General features: G+C 50.4%; 1 protein-coding gene across 1 annotated transcript in view; it reads left to right on the top strand.

Annotated features, from left to right (window-relative positions):
• The window catches only part of LOC142568678 (uncharacterized), a 51,665-nt gene that overhangs the window by 25,138 nt on the left and 9,646 nt on the right, over positions 1-16,881 (top strand). Inside the window, exon 5 of the mRNA XM_075678530.1 lies at positions 15,878-16,157. Within this exon, the coding sequence (XP_075534645.1) occupies positions 15,878-16,157 (280 nt within the window). The remainder of the gene's footprint in view (positions 1-15,877; positions 16,158-16,881) is intronic.

Here is a 16,881-nt window from a genome sequence, read left to right on the forward strand (position 1 = left end):
GGCGTTTGGTGTGTTGCCACACCACATACCCGAGCACATGCGGGAGGGTTGGACCCTCCCGCATGTAGCCGTGCGCGGCATAGCCGTGTCTGGGGAAAGTGGAATACTTGGAGTTGAGCCGATGCCGGGTGTTCAGACTTTTACGGCCTCCCGGCAGAAGCAACATACCTCTTTAGTCTCTGCTTCACATAGACGGCACCCCCGGACTGACCTACCCGGTAAAAATCGGTAGTTGCCTTTTCCTGTCACTCTCTTCCTCCAGCTTTCGTCTTTCTCTCACTTTCAATCTTTCCTGTCCTCTCTTTAATTTCCTTTTACTTTCGACTTCGCAGACAGCAAGTGTTAACCTTGTGTGGAGCAGCTAACCTTGGTTGCATATACTTGGTTATAGCAATAACATACAGTTGGCGTCCGCAGGAAATGTTTCTTACAACTTCTGCAGCGTACCCTTGTTGGGCTCCATGGTGGATGGCTGGCGTTGCTGCCGAAATTTCCCCATATCCTTATGGCTAGTTCCTTCCCACCACTCCCTGACCGCCCTCAAAAAAGAGGGTGCACCGAAAATGCTTTCCAGTTTTTTGGACGTGAAAAACCAAACTCCCCACGATTCCACGTCCTTCACACAGAAAAACCGGAAAAACAAGTACGAACAATCTCCCTTTTTCTAGTTTCCAAGTCTCCAACTGAGGCTCTTCAACCAGGCTGGCAGACATCAAGGATGGCAAGTGGCAATCTCCTCTTGAAGCTCCATGATCAGAAACAGTATGAAAAGCTGCCCAGTCTATATAATGTCATTTGGGGACGTCCAAGGGACAGCAACCCCACACTTTACTACTAGCACCACCCGCGACGTCGTCTCAGACGATGATTTGTTGAAACTGAGTGAGGCTGAACTCTTGGAGGGCGTCAGTGAGCAGAAGGCTATCAATGTTAAAGGAATTAATAAGAGGCGTAACGGCAAAGAAATCCAGAATTGGAGGTGCTTGGTGCTTACTTTCGGTTCAATGTCCTGCCGGAGTCCATCGAGACCGGGCACATCAAGCTTCGCCTTAGGCCACACGTGCCAAACCCTCTCAGATGCTTTAAGTGGCAAAGGTTCGGCCTCAGTTTTCAGAACTGTCGAGGCTGCCAGACTTGCGCCAAGTGCAGCAACAATGAACATACCTCCGAAACATGCAATAACCCTCTACATTGTGTCAACTGTGATGAAGAGCACGCTGCAGGCTCGCGGTCGCGCGCATGATGAAAAAAAGAAAAGGAAATAGTAAAAAATTACCGACGATTACGTTACTTCCTAATGCGAAATTTGAGCGCAGCAAATAAGCTGTTTCACCTTTTCGATAGATTGAGGCAAAGGATTCGAGCAACACATGTATGCGGCACCCTGACTGTTTGCGAGCCTTTGTTTGCGTTTGGCCTCCGCCTCGGCCGCGCGAACGGTAGAGTCTTCTCTGCGACGGCGATGAGGTTCTGCTTCAGCCTCGCTTACTGCTGGTTGCTCTCGACGGCGGCGATGAGCCTCCGTTTCGGCGGTGCGAACGGCAGGGTCTTCTCGGCGGCGGCGATGAGCTTCTGCTTCAGCCTCGCTTACTGCTGGTTGCTCTCGACGGCGGCGATGAGCCTCCGCTTCGGCGGCGCGAACTGCAGGGTCTTCTCGGCGGCGGCGATGAGCTTCTGCTTCAGCCTCGCTTACTGCTGGTTGCTCTCGACGGCGGCGATGAGCCTCCGCTTCGGCGGCGCGAACGGCAGGGTCTTCTCGGCGGCGGCGCTTAGCCTCTGCTTCGGCGACGCGTACTCCTGGATCATCTCGACGGCGGCGACGGTAAGCTTCTGCTTCGGCGGCACGCACCTCTGGATTCTGACGGCGACGGCGCTGGGCCTCTGCTCTGGCAGCTCGTTTAGCAGCAGCAGCAGCAGCAGCAGACGGAGGACTTCCATCGGTCGTCTCGCTCATGGCTCAGAAAGAACTGGCAGATAATTTCGCAGTGGCGAACGGCAGCGGCAATTTCGGCTCGGGCGGTGCACATATACAAATCCGCCGCCACCGATCTGGCTCTCTGATTGCCACCGCACAGGGCGAACGGCAGCGGCAATTTCGGCTCGGGCGGTGCATATATACAGATCCGCCGCCACCGATCTGGCTCTCTGATTGCCACCGCACAGGGGTTGCATTGGAGGAGGAGCGAAGAAAGGAATTAAGTTCGAGCCGGCGCTTTGACAACCGGAGACTCGCAGGAAGAGGGGGGAGGGGGGCGGCGTGTACACCCAGCGGCAAACGATGGGGGCAGAAGCGCGCGCAGCAAGCGGACAACACGATAAAGGGAGGAGGGAAGAGATAGCAGCGACTGACTGATGCCGCTGACGCCGATAGTGAGTCAACCCCAGCTGCGGAGTTGGTTTCAGGGACAACGCCGCCGATGCCGACACAAACAATATGATACCCTCGCTTCCGCAGCGCTAAGAACCAGGTCTAGCCGTGGGAAGGTGGTCACGTATTCGTCGACGTGCCGGGGCCTACGTGAAATAACCGGCGCGTCGGCAACTGAAGAGCACCCTATCCGCCACACAAGAACAGGGGGGGGGACCCTTTCCTCCTCTTTCTGCATGGTGGCGACGGTGTTCTATGCAGTCACGTTATCTTGACTCTCTAGCGGCGTCAGCGGCATCCAGCGGTATCAGTCGGTCGCTGCTAGCGCTGGGGGGATGAAAGGGGGGCGGAGCTGGTTACGGGGCCGACGACAACGTCGACGACGACGCGAAACCCAGGAACGGACGCCAAAGAGCTGCGCTCTAAAATTAAAGCAAATGAAAATATAACTTTCAAGGAAGCACGCAGGCGGGTATCCTACCTGCCCCAGAACACCTTTGCCGATGTGACGCGCCAGGGGACGGCGACACAACGGCTTCCGGCGGCTGTTTGGCCCATAGGCAGTGAGCCGGCGGTGACGCCACCCCAGCAAAAGGAACCATCGACCCCGGGCCGATAGCCTCAAAGGTGTCGTCGAACATATTGAGGCCTTCACGTCAAACCTAGCGCTCGGAAGAGTGCGTGTCCAGCGCCTCGCAAGAGGCGATGGACTCAACCAGCCACAACAAGGAGCCACAAGAACACAACACACAGACACAACAAGGAGCGGCGAGGTTCTCGTGATCGCTCCAAAAATGACAAACAGTGTTACGGTGCCTGGAAAGGGCCCGTGAGCTAACCTTCGTCTCTTAAACACACAGCACAAAACACGTTTATTATAATCGCGACAAAAACACTACAATGGGATGTCAGAGGACTTCGTAACTTTGACGATATTAGAGAACTCCTAAAAAAACATAATCCAAAGGTGCTGTGTGTTCAAGAGACACATCTCAAACCTACAAACACTAGTTTTCTTCGTAATTACACCATCTTCTGAAAAGACAGTGACGACGCTCACGCGTCCGGCGGTATAGCAGTAGTAGCTGACAAGTGTGTAGCTTGCCGGCACGTCGCCCTTCAGACGCCCCTTAAGGCAGGGTCAGTTCGGGTCATTATTTTTTAAATAAATTGGTCACTGTATGTTCCGTTTATATACCCCCGAACCATTATCTCGACAAAAACAGACTTTTATAACCTCATTGATGAGCTTCCCGAGCCTTACATACTCGTGGGAGATTTTAACGCTCACAACGCGATGTGGGGACACTCACGATGCGACACGAGAAGCCGATCCATAGAGAACTTCTTAGTAAACACCCGTACATGCCTGTTCAATAAAAACGAACTAACTTATTCAAATATGACGCACAATTCTAATTCTTCTATACACCTATCGAGTGGCTCGGCAGCTCTTCTCCCTTACTTATATAGAAGCGTTATTAAAGATGCTTACGGAAGTGGCCACTTGGCTGTAATTTTAAACTTAATTCAACAACATGAATGTCCTCCACGTAGGCCCCGGTGGAAGCTAGCTTCCGCCGACTGGGGTTGTATTTAGGAATCGACCCACCTATCAAGGCATTTTATCACCTGTTTTATTATTGACGACGCGGTAGCGTATATTACCGCTTTTATCATCGATGCAGCAAGCGAAGTCATTCCACAATCAAGCGGTATATAATGCAGAACACCAGTGCTGTGGTGGAACAATGAGTGCAAGAAGTCGCGGAAGAAACAAAATAAAGCGTGGGGCATACTCCGTCGTTGCCCAACTGCGAAAAATCTGACCGCATTCAAGAACATTAAATCACAGGGAAGGCTGACGCGACGGCAATCTAGGAGGACAAGCTGGGAGAGGTTCCTCTCCTGTTATACTTCATACATACATGAGGCAAAAGTATGGAACAGACTAACGAGGCTTAAAGGGCAACAAATCCATCCAATGTATCCAGTGGATGAAGAAGGGAGCAAGTTGGAAGACCAGACCGACGCTCTTGCTGAACACATCGAGCGCGTGTCTAGCTCCACTCCCTATTCGGAGAACTTTCTGAAATATAAGGAAATAGAAGAACGTCAGCCACTGAACTGGAAATGTAGCGTGAATGACCCTTAAAACCTTCCTTTTAGGATTGCCGAACATAAAGCTTCCTTGACTGCTTGTCAAAGCTCTGCACCGAGCCCCGATAGAACCATGTACGATATGGTTATGCACCTCCAACCCGACGCCCGAATCACACTACTGACACTTTTCAACACCATCTGGGCTGCTGCGTGTCTTCCATCTAAATTGAAAGAAGCAATTGTTATACCACTTTTGAGGCATGGTAAGGATTCTTAATTGCTGACCAGTTACCATCCTATAGGGCTTACGAGTTCCCTTTGTAAGCATCTTCATAACATTATCAATCACCGTCTTGTACATTTCCTAGAGTCGAACAAGATGCTTGACCCATTTCAATGTCGCTTTAGGGAACACCGATCTGCAACGGACCATCTCTTGCGCATTGAAGCAAACATCCGTGGTACATTTGTGCACAAGCAGTACTTGTTGTCTATCTTCCGAGATATGGCAGAAGCATACGACACAACCTAGCGCTACGGCATATTGCGAGACCTGTCAGAGATGGGCATGCGAGGAAATGTGCTTAATATTATAGAAAGCTTCCTGTCCAATCATGCATTCAGGGTCAGAATTGTCAATGTATCGCCCCGTCTATTTACACAAGAAGCTGGTATACCTCAAGGAGGCAAACTCAGCTGCAGGCTCTTCATTGTTAAGATGATCTCGCTCCATGCATCGCTACCTCCAACAATGATCTATTTTGTCTATGTAGACGATATACAAATAGATTTCAAATCTAATTTTGCAGTTTGTGAGCGACAAGTAACCGCAGCCTAAACAAAGTGTCCTAATGGGCAGAACAAAACGGATTCAAGCTTAACCCCCAGAAAAGTTCCTATATACTTTTCTCAAGAAAGAGAGGCCTGCTTCCAGACTCCAGGATCGTATTGCATGGGCAACGAATGCCCGTGAACAAGGAGCACAAGTTGTTAGATATCTGGCGCTTGACGCAAAATTTACGTTCATTCCGCACGTCAAATATCTGAATGTGAAATGCCTCAAAACAATGAACTTATTGAAAATTCCCTCATGCGACATGAGGAAGTGATATGGAGTGCCTATTGAACCTCCACAAGAGCCTTGTCCGATCACGTTGGGCTATTGTGCCGTGGCATATCACTCTGCCGCGCCGAGTGCGCTCGAAATACTGGATCCCGCTGACCATCTGGCTATGCGTCTGGCTACAGGCGCCTTCATAACAAGTCCTATTGAAAGTCTATACGTTGAATCGAATGAGCGGTCCCTTAACCTACAGACAGCATAAAGCAGTTTCCCATATTTCCTCAAGTTACAGTCTAACTCTCGACGCCCTTGCTACGCATCTGTTAACGATATAACGTCTGCACTATTTCATAATCATCCCTCAGTGGGGAACATTTTCCAATGAGGTTCAAGAAAGTCGGTGAAAAAATGGGTTTCTCAATCCTCGAACTTTGTCTGACGCTTCGAGTGAAGTTGTTGTCATCATGGCATTGTCATCATGGCAATGGCAACTTGTTGAATGTGACATATCATCTATCGAGGTAACAAAACACGCTCCAGACGTGTACATACAGGTACACTTTCTGGAGCCCCAGTCGAAGCACAACTGTTCAGAGCTTTACACAGATGCGTCAAAGTCACAAGCCGGCGTCTCTTACGCGGCTCTCGGCTCATCGTTTTCGGAATCCGATGTTCTACACCTCGAAACCAGCATCTTCACGGCAGAGGCTTATGCAATACTGTCGTCCACTAAACACATAGCCAAGCTCACAAAGGCCATTATATTCACAAATTCCTTAAGTGTCGTCAAAACTTTACAATCGCTACGAAAAGAGAAAAATTCTGTAATCAACGACCTCTAATCATTGATCTGCAATTCGTATGCATACAACCAATAGGTTGTAATACGTTGGGTGCCTGGGCACAGGTACATAGAGGTCAACGAGCTCGCAGATAAAATGGCAACTTCCGTAGCAACAAAACCTAGAAATCCGTCCGCACCAGTTCCTGCCGCAGATTTGAAGCCATTCTTATGCAAAAAAAAAAACTCAGGAGCTACTGTCAAAACTTGTGGGATGAGCAAATGTCGAATACGCTCCTTGTCATTAAGCCAGTTCTAGGGAACTGGCCATCATTAACAAATTCACGATGAAGTCCTTTTTTGCCGCCTCAGAATAGGGCATGCATATTGTCACGTGGTGGTGACGTTGAAGAACACAGTAGCAATACTGTGAAAGACAAAACAAACATTTATTGGGCGAGCCTGTGCCCACAAAAACAGGCTACACTTATAGCACAACGATAGCTGCGAACACGGTCGGCTATGATCAAAAACTGATCGGCTGGTCAAGCGCATCGGCTTATGTACATCAGGGGTGCGATCTTGTACGCGTTCCAAAATAGAACGGAGGCGGTTCATTCCACCGAGCCATATACGATTCGTCAATTTGAACCGTGCCGAACGCCATGACGTCAATTGTGACATGATATCTGCTGTCAATCATTCCGTGTCGCCTGCTATCGGACAAACGGAACGGAACATGCCGTCTATTTCGTGACGTAAAGAACGGACAGCCTCCGTTCTATTTTGGAACGCGTACAAGATCGCACCCCAGTCGTCGAATCTTCCAGACTAATCGCTGGGACCCGCATGCCTTCCACAAACTCCTACACCATTCGAGTCACGCGATGAAATCAGATAACATAAGGTTCGGCGACAACAGACAGCGGATAGAAGCATCGATAACTTTCCAGAAACTTCGGATACATGCAGGCGCGTCCCGCGCTGTGCGATAACATTTGTTAGGCGGCGAAATGTGGTCGGCGCCCGATAAAGATAATTACACGTGTCAATACCCCCCTCTTAAAAAATTACCGACGATTACGTCACTTCCTAATGCGAAGTTTGAGCGCAGCAAATAAGCTGTTTCACCTTTTCGATAGATTGAGGCAAAGAAATCGAGCAACACATGTATGCGCTATCACAGAATTTTTTTTTATTTTTCACACGTATTCCTTTAACAAAGACTCCACTAACACTTCTTGACAGTCATGAAGGAAGCTTTGTGGTCGGAGAAATAGACTGATATATGTTCGACTTGGTACACCAATGCTTGATTCTCAAAGACGAGATGTATACAAGTGCCTCGCGAGGTTGTCACAGCCGTGGGACGCGTTACGAGCGAGAGGAACGGGATGTTCTCCCGCATAAGTGTTAGGAAATTGCTGTTTGTCTTTATGTCAAGCCGCCACCGATCTGGCTCTCTGATTGCCACCGCACAGGGCGAACGGCAGCGGCAATTTCGGCTCGGGCGGTGCACATATACAGATCCGCCGCCACCGATCTGGCTCTCTGATTGCCACCGCACAGGGGTTGCATTGGAGGAGGAGCGAAGAAAGGAATTAAGTTCGAGCCGGCGCTTTGACAACCGGAGACTCGCAGGAAGAGGGGGGAGGGGGGCGGCGTGTACACCCAGCGGCAAACGATGGGGGCACAAGCGCGCGCAGCAAGCGGACAACACAATAAAGGGAGGAGGGAAGAGATAGCAGCGACTGACTGATGCCGCTGACGCCGATAGTGAGTCAACCCCAGCTGCGGAGTTGGTTTCAGGGACAACGAATAACCGGCGCGTCGGCAACTGAAGAGCACCCTATCCGCCACACAAGAACAGGGGGGGGGGACCCTTTCCTCCTCTTTCTGCATGGCGGCGACGGTGTTCTATGCAGTCACGTTATCTTGACTCTCTAGCGGCGTCAGCGGCATCCAGCGGTATCAGTCGGTCGCTGCTAGCGCTGGGGGGATGAAAGGGGGGCGGAGCTGGTTACGAGGCCGACGACGATGACGACGCGAAACCCAGGAACGGACGCCAAAGAGCTGCGCTCTAAAAGCATCGACCCAATGCTGCAAACAAACGAAAGTAATAAAGAAAAGCACTCGTAGCAAAGAGAACGACAAAATAACGAAGTTCGTCAGCGTCCGTAAAAGTGTTTAAGACGCACCACGTGGACCACTTCCGATTGTGCGCGGCGCCGCTGTGAATGCGAAATGCCGTCTGGCACGACCTCATAGTCCAGAGCGCCAATAGGTCGGATGACCTTGTAGGGTCCGAAATAGCGTCGGAGCAGTTTCTCACTGAGTCCTCGTTGGCGTATCGGAGTCCATATCCAAACACGGTCGCCGGGCTGGTACTCGACGAAGCGTCGTCGGAGGTTGTAGTGTCGGCTGTCGGTCCTCTGCTTGTTCTTGATCCGCAGGCGGGCGAGCTGTCGGGCTTCTTTGGCGCGCTGGAGATAGGTAGCGACGTGAATATTTTCCTAGTCAGTGACGTGCGGCAGCATGGCGTAGAGCGTCGTCGTCGGGTTCCTGTTGTAAACTAGCTTAAATGGCGTGATCTGTGTTGTTTCTTGCATCGCCGTGTTGCAAGCGAATGTTACGTGTGGCAGGACCGCATCCCACGTCTAGTGCTCGACGTCGACGTACATTGCTAGCATGTCGGCGAAAGTCTTGTTCAGGCGCTCCGTGAGACCATTCGTCTGCGGATGGTAGGTAGTTGTCCTCCTGTGACTTGTCTGGCTGTATTGCAGAATGGCTTGCGTGAGCTGTGCTGTAAAAGTCGTTCCTCTGTCGGTGATGAGGACTTCTGCAGCACCATGTCGCAGCAGGATGTTCTAAACGAAAAATTTCGCCACTTCGGCTGCGCTGCCTTTCAGCAGAGCTTTAGTTTCAGCGAAGCGGGTGACATAGTCCGTCGCCTCAACGATCCACTTATTTCCGGAAGTTGTCGGAAACGGTCCCAGCAAGTCCATCCTGATCTGCTGAAAAGGTCGGTGAGGAGGCTTAATCGGCTGTAGTAATCCCGCCGGCCTTGTCGGTGGTGTCTTGCGTCGCTGACAGTCTCGGCATGTCTTGACATAACGGGCGACATCGGTGGTTAGGTGCGGCCAGTAATACCTTTATTGTATCCTGGATAACGTGCGAGTCAAACCGAAGTGCCCAGCGGTCGGATCGTCATGTAGGGCGTGCAGTACTTCTGGACGCAGCGCCGACGGAACAACAAGAAGGTACTTGGCGCGGACTGGTGAGAAGTTCTTCTTCATGAGTAGGTTGTTTTGAAGCGTGAACGAAGATAATCCACGCTTAAATGCCCTAGGGACAACGTCGGTGTGCCCTTCCAAATACTCGACTAGGGCTTTTAGCTCCGGGTCCCCTCGTTGTTGTTCGGCGAAGTCTTCCGTGCTTATTATTGCAAGGAAGGCGTCGTCATCCTCGTCATCTTGCGGCGGCGGGTCAATGGGGGCGCATGATAGGCAATCGGCATCTGAGTGTTTTCGCCCGGACTTGTATGTTACAGTGATGTCGTATTCTTGTAGTCTGAGGCTCCACCGTGCCAGCCGTCCTGAAGGGTCCTTTAATTTAGCTAGCCAACACAACGCGTGATGGTCGCTGACCACTTTGAATGGCCTGCCATAGAGGCAAGGGCGAAATTTCGCTGTAGCCCAAACGATGGCAAGGCATTCCTTTTCGGTTGTAGAATAATTGCCTTCCGCTTTTGACAACGACCGACTAGCGTAAGCTATCACGTGTTCATGTACATCTTTTCTTTGGACTAGGACGGCACCGAGGCCTAGGCTACTGGCGTCAGTGCGTATTTCGGTATCGGCGTGCTCGTCGAAGTGCGCAAGTACGGGCAGCGACTGCATGCGTCGTTTGAGTTCTTGAAATGCGTCGGCCTGCGGCGTGTCCCACTTAAATTCGACGTCACATTTAGTTAGATATGTCAGCGGCTCAGCGATGCGTGAAAGTCCTTGACAAATCGCCTGTAGTAGGCACACATGCCAAGAAATCTACGCACTGCCTTCTTGTCGATGGGCTGCGGGAACTTTGCAATGGCAGCTGTCTTCCGCGGGTCGGGGCGGACTCCAGGCTTGCTGATGACGTGGCATAGGAACAGAAGCTCATCGTAAGCGAAGCGGCATTTTTCTGGCTTCAGAAAAAGCCCTGATGACTTGATGGCCTCTAGTACTGTTGCAAGCCGCCTAAGGTGACCGTCGAAATTTCCGGCGAAGACAACGAAGTCATCCAAGTAAACGAGACAGGTCTGCCACTTCAGTCCTGCTAAAACCGTGTCCATCACGCGTTGGAACGTTGCAGGCGCCGAGCACAGTCCAAATGGCATAACCTTGAACTCGTAGAGGCCGTCTAGGGTGATGAAGGCGGTCTTTTCGCGATCTCTTTCGTCGACTTCTATTTGCCAATAGCCAGACTTCAGGTCCATCGACGAGAAGTATTTAGAGTTGCAGAGCCAATCCAATGCGTCGTCTATCCGTGGGAGGGGGTATACGTCCTTCTTGGTGATCTTGTTCAGACGACAATAATCGACGCAGAAACGTAGGGTTCCGTCGTTTTTCTTTACCAGGACAACAGGGGATGCCCACGGGCTTTTCGACGGCTGGATGATGTCGTCGCGCAGCATTTCGTCGACGTGTTCTCTTATAGCTTCACGTTCTCGCGGCGAAACTCGGTAAGGGCTCTGGCGGAGTGGTCGAGCGCACTCCTTGGTGATTATGCGATACTTGGCGACTGGTGTTTGTCGAATCCTCGATGACGTCGAAAAGCAGCCTTTGTATCGTCGGAGCAGACTTCTGAGCGGCTGTTGTTTAATCACGGGGAGTCTTAATGTCGAATCACGAATTAATGTCGTAGTCTGGTCCGGGAACCATGGTCGTCGGGGTAGATGCAGCGGAATTCGAGAGGACAAACGCGTTACCGGTTTCCAGAATTTCCTCAATGTACGCGATTGTCGTGCCCTTGTTGATGTGCTTGAACTCCCGGCTGAAGTTTGTCAGCTACACTTCAGTTTTCCCTCCATGCAGTTGAGCGATCCCTCTTTTGACGCAAATTTCACGGTCTAGCAGTAGACGTTCGTCGCCTTCGATGACGCCTTCTACGTCAGCGGGTGTTTCGGTATAACAATGCTGGAGCGAGGCGGGATGCCCACTTGATCATCGAGCAGACTCAAGGCGTGGTGACTACGAGGTCTCTCCGGCGGCATCGCTTTATCTTCCGACAGCGTTATTGACTTCGACTTCAGGTCGATGATTGCGCCGTGTTGGTCCAGGAAGTCCATACCGAGAATGACGTCTGGTGAACACTGTTGGAGGATAACGAAGGTGGCAGGGTAAGCCCGGTCATGAATGGTTATTCTTGCCGTGCAGATTCCAGTCGGCGTGATGAGGTGTCCTCCAGCGGTGCGAATTTGAGGGCCTTCCCATGCGGTCTTAACTTTCTTCAACTGGGCGGTGATGTGTCCACTCATTACGGAGTAATCAGCCCCTGTGTCCACTAAGGCGGTAACTGCGTGGCCGTTCAGAAGCACCTCGAGGTCGGTGGTTCTTTGTCTGGCGTTGCAGTTAGGTCTTGGCGTCGGATCTGGCTGCGTCGTGTTGAACTGAAGTTGGAACGTCGCGTCGTCAAGTCGTCTTTCGTCGGTGTAGTCTTGGCTTTCTGATTTCGTCGGGACGGCGGCATGTCGTTATTATGTCGTCTAGATGGTCTCTTCGTCGGCGGCGGAGGATCTTCGTCAGTTCGACGAACAGCAACGGCACCTCCATCGGTCGCTGCTTTTAGTTTTCCGGATATGGGCTCGCAGAGCGGCCCCGTGCTGGGCCAGTGTATGGTCGGCGCTGCGGCGACAGGTAGCGGCCTGGTGATGGCGAACGGGACGGTCGTCGAGGGCTCCACTGAGTGGCGGCGAGGTAGTCGGCGATATCGCGAGGTCGTTCGCCAATCTGTGGTCGCGGCGCGTTAACGGCGAACCCTCGGAGTCCCATCTCCCGGTATGGGCATCGGCGGTAGATGTGCCCGGCTTCTCCGCAGTGATAGCAAAGCGGACGGTGGTTGGGGGCACGCTAAACGTCGGTCTTCCTTGGAATGCCGCGTGGGGTGACGGGTTGGCGTGCTGGCGGTGGGGGTGGAGGTGGACGACGGAACTGTGTCGTCACTAGGCCCTGCCATGGGCGCGGAGCGGGAACGTGACGGCGGGCTACAGCGGCGTATGTCATCGCTTGCCGCTAAGGCTGCGGCGATTCAGGGGCTACACCGAGTTGTTGTTGGAGCTCCTCACGTACGACATCAGCAATCGAGGCCACTTGAGGCTGTGATGAGGGGAACAGCTTCTGTAGCTCCTCCCGCACGACCGCTCGGATAGTCTCGCGCAGGTCGTCGGTGGCCAGTGATTGAACTCCGGCGTAGCTTGTCGAATTCGTGCGGCGGTTGAATTGCCGGTTCCGCATTTCCAGTGTCTTCTCGATGCTAGTGGCCTCGCGAAGAAACTCGTCGACAGTCTTCGGTGGGCTTCGTACCATACCGGCGATAAGTTCCTCCTTTACACCACGCATCAGTAGCCGGACTTTCTTTTCTTCGGACATTTCTGGGTCGGCGTGGCGGAATAAGCGGCTCATTTCTTCTGTAAAAATCGCGGTGGTCTCAAAAAACAGGCTACACAAAAAACAGGCTACACTTATAGCACAACGATAGTGGCGAACACGGTCGGCGATTGTCGAAAATCTGATCAGCGGGTGAAGCGCATCGGCTTTTGTACATCAGTCGTCGAATGTTCCAGACTAATCGCTGGGACCCGCATGCCTGCCACAAAGTTCTACACCATTCGAGTCACGCAATGAAATCAGATAACACAAGGTTCGGCAACAACAGACAGCGGATAGAAGCATCGATAACTTTCCAGAAACTTCGGATACATGCAGGCGCGTCCCGCGCTGTGCGATGACATTTGTTAGGCGGCGAAACATGGTCGCCCGATAAAGATAAGTACACGTGTCAATATCGTACACATTCATACCTTTTAACTGGCACTGAACCGCCCCTCTGTGGCAAATGTGGCGAGAGACTGACCGTACTCCACGTCTTGCTGGAGTGCCAGGAAACGTAAGAGCGAAGACGGCACTTTCCTTTAGCGCACAAACAACTTATCGCTTTACATATGCCACTAATTCTTGGCCCAAAACCTCTATTGGAAAACAAGGCAGTGGTTCACTATTTAAATGACGTTGTGCTGCGTGTTATTATCCCGAGTGATTAGTGCGGGCCTAATGTTTAGTAGAGCACGTGTCTCCTCTCTTGTATACTCAAGACTCTTGGTGAGGCGGAAGTGCTGGGGAAATCGGCACATTTTTTCCCGTGTTTTTTTTTTCATTTTAGAATATATCTTATGGTCATCGCTCACATCACATGTTCTTGACATTATTTTGATACCTGTGTATTTTACGTGCCCTACAGGGAATATTTTAGGCCTCTATACAGCCTCGATACATCTGACAGTTGTCATTAACCGCATCAACGACCTTCCCACCGCATTTCTTGGCGCTCTTTGGGCATCTTTGGCCCTTGCGCCCCCCCCCCAAAAAACCCTACACTTCATCATCATCATCACTTCTTAACGGAACCTCTATGATCATCGCCCAAATCACTAGTCATTGCCATTATTTTAATACTTCTATATTTCACACAATCTACAGTGAATTGTTTTAGGCCCTTAGCCACGATACATCTACCACTTGCAACTCACTGTTCTCTCCATTCATAATACACTGAGAAACCGTCACCATATGTCATGGCACTCTTTGGCCCTATCTGGCCCTTGCGCCAATAAAAACCACATATTATCATATTATTACTATTCAGTCAACCGGGTTGAACGGCATTTACATGTAGGCATCAAATGATGTAAATAAGCCTTCCCTACTAAACGGACCCCGCATTACCTTTATATTTCACTTTGACATTGAGCGTGTGTCGTCGTTTCTTCCTGTGCGTGTCAGAACGTTCTGCTGGAAACCAATTGTGCTAAGTGCAACCAACGAGCTCAGGCAAACAGTATTCTGACATTATTTCCAAATGAGAAAGCATTGGTACTCATTTCGATACTTCGTTGTCCAACAACACAGAATTTAACAAATTGTTTCAAAATAATTGTTCGCCAGCTAACTGGTACATAGCTTTAAATACTGAACATTTGCAGCCCATGTGTACCGGACATGAAGGCAAATAAGTGCCCTCAGCGAGAGCAGTGCCTGTGTTACGTCGTTTGTGCGCCTTCGCGTCCTGTCTATTCGCACTGCGGTAACTCAGGAATGCTTCACCCTTCGTTACTTAGCCCTAGGTATAACAAAATCTGACGTCTTGTACCGTGCATACCAGTCATCTCAGATCTGGAAAGTCCAAGCCCGCGCTGCTACCCTCGCTTAGTACAAAGCGACTGATATTTGTAAGTGTGCAGGATCGGCTGCGCGTTTGGTCTGCGGTGGATAGTTCTGGTGACTTTATTTGGCAAACGTTTTGCAAAAGGCAAGTTTTTCACTCAGCACGTCTGACGAGTAAAAACGCGCAAGGAAGTTGAAGCTAACCGGAAATAAACAAATGACATCCGCCCTGTATTCAGACGCTCACTATAGTTGTAATCCGAAGTGATGTGCCATGAACAACGCTGTTCATACCTTCGATAAAATCTCTGACAAAAATATTGATTCAGAAACCATCAAACTTTATTATTTAAGTAAATGTACATCATTTTCACCTCACATAAATTATCCGTGCAACTTTGAGGGTCACTAAAATAACCGCAGGAAGTCGCAAGACCCTATGAAGATGCATATGCTTAAAATTTTATTGAAATTTTGACGACTAAAGCATGGTGTAGTGTACGAAAACTCTTCTGGGCCAGTGAAGCAAATAAGTATGTCGTGTCCATCAATTTTCTTTAAATCTAAAATGCTATTGTTGTTGTTGTTGTTGTTGTTGTTGTTGTTTTTGTTGTTGTTGTTGTTGCCGTCGTCCTTTAGACTGCCTGCTAGTTGGTCCCCAAGCGCAATGTGCTTAGGCCAATCGATTGAATGCTGTCTTTAACAAATGTATTTTTAAATTAATATTTAATTGAACTCAATTGAATGGAATGTTATGACGACGTCCAAACCTCAAGTGCACTATTTATTTTTTTTTCTTCTTTTTCGCCCCTTCTGTGGAAACCACGCGACGCGTCTCTCTACACCTGATCCGAGGCGAACATTGACTTACGTTGCACATAACTTCTCGTTCCTTCTCGGGCGCGAGAAGGAACGTTACAATCATGGTTATCCGGTGACGAACCACCTGAGGCCCGGGGACCGACAGGAAGGTCCTCCCCCGCAAGTCTTCTCGCAGCCCCTCGTGAACCTACGCGGCCAGCCCACCACACACAAACGAGAATTCGGCCCGATAGGAGAGAGAAAAAAAACTTCGTTTCAAACTAATTAGGGTTCCCAAACGAAAGCTATTCGCCTTAAAGCATCTCTCTGCGCGGCCGCGGCAGGAAGCCCTGTCCGGCACGTGGTCGGTGCTGCTGTCCGCCGTGCTGGCCCCCGAGAGCAGCGGTGAGCACGCCGCCCGTCTCGTGGTCGACGCGGTGCTGCGGTCGGCGCGCCACGACAAGATGGCGTGGATGGGCGACGCGTTACGAAACAGGGCCCGCAAGATCATCGCCACCGTCACCGCGACGCCGTACCGGCCACCGGCTGGCACGCTGTCCTCCGAGCAGGCGACGACGGTGACGGCGCGCCTTCGTGACGTAGCGACCGCGAGCCAGTTTCCAGGCGAGGCGCGCTTTCTGCGCATCGAGTTGCCTGCACTATGTAATCGTGGAAACTTGATAACGAATTTTTAAAAAAATATGTTCTTTTCGTTCACATGAAGTACATTGGGTTCCGCTGTCATCGGGAGCGCCTAATTATCGGCACCGAATACTACTCGAAGAAGTCGACAAAACGTCCGTAATGCTCTATCGGCCACCCACTTCATCAAATATCGAAATCTTCTTCAGTTGTGTAAATATGATCACTAAGCAGGTGTACCGCACTTAAGAGGAAGCTTTATCTCAGGCCCAACTTGGATGCCGCCTATTAAAACGCACATAAAACACGGAAATGCTATTTTGAGATAACCCCTAGACCGATTGTAATGAAAAGTGTTGCAGTGAAGAAAGAAAGTTCAGTTACAGTGACTGTTGAAAGCAGGATTTCAATTTATGTTGGGAATGTACTTACAAATATAGAAGAAAGAATGATAAATTTCAGAAAAAAGAAAGAGAGACACGACATTTACAAATCCACCAAGAAAAGATCTCACAGTTCTGTAAACTGCATCCGTTAGAGCATCCATAGCGGACAAATCTGATACATCAATTTTTATCTTAGATGGGTGTGTTACAATGTTTAGCAGGGGTTTTCAAAACTCCTAGTCAAATGCTCATGGCGTACTTGAACGCCATGTACAATACAGCAATTTTGTCCGCTTTAGATGTCCTAGCTATTACACGCA

The sequence above is a fragment of the Dermacentor variabilis genome, unplaced genomic scaffold (assembly GCF_050947875.1).
Source record: "Dermacentor variabilis isolate Ectoservices unplaced genomic scaffold, ASM5094787v1 scaffold_29, whole genome shotgun sequence".
NCBI lineage: Eukaryota > Metazoa > Arthropoda > Arachnida > Ixodida > Ixodidae > Dermacentor > Dermacentor variabilis.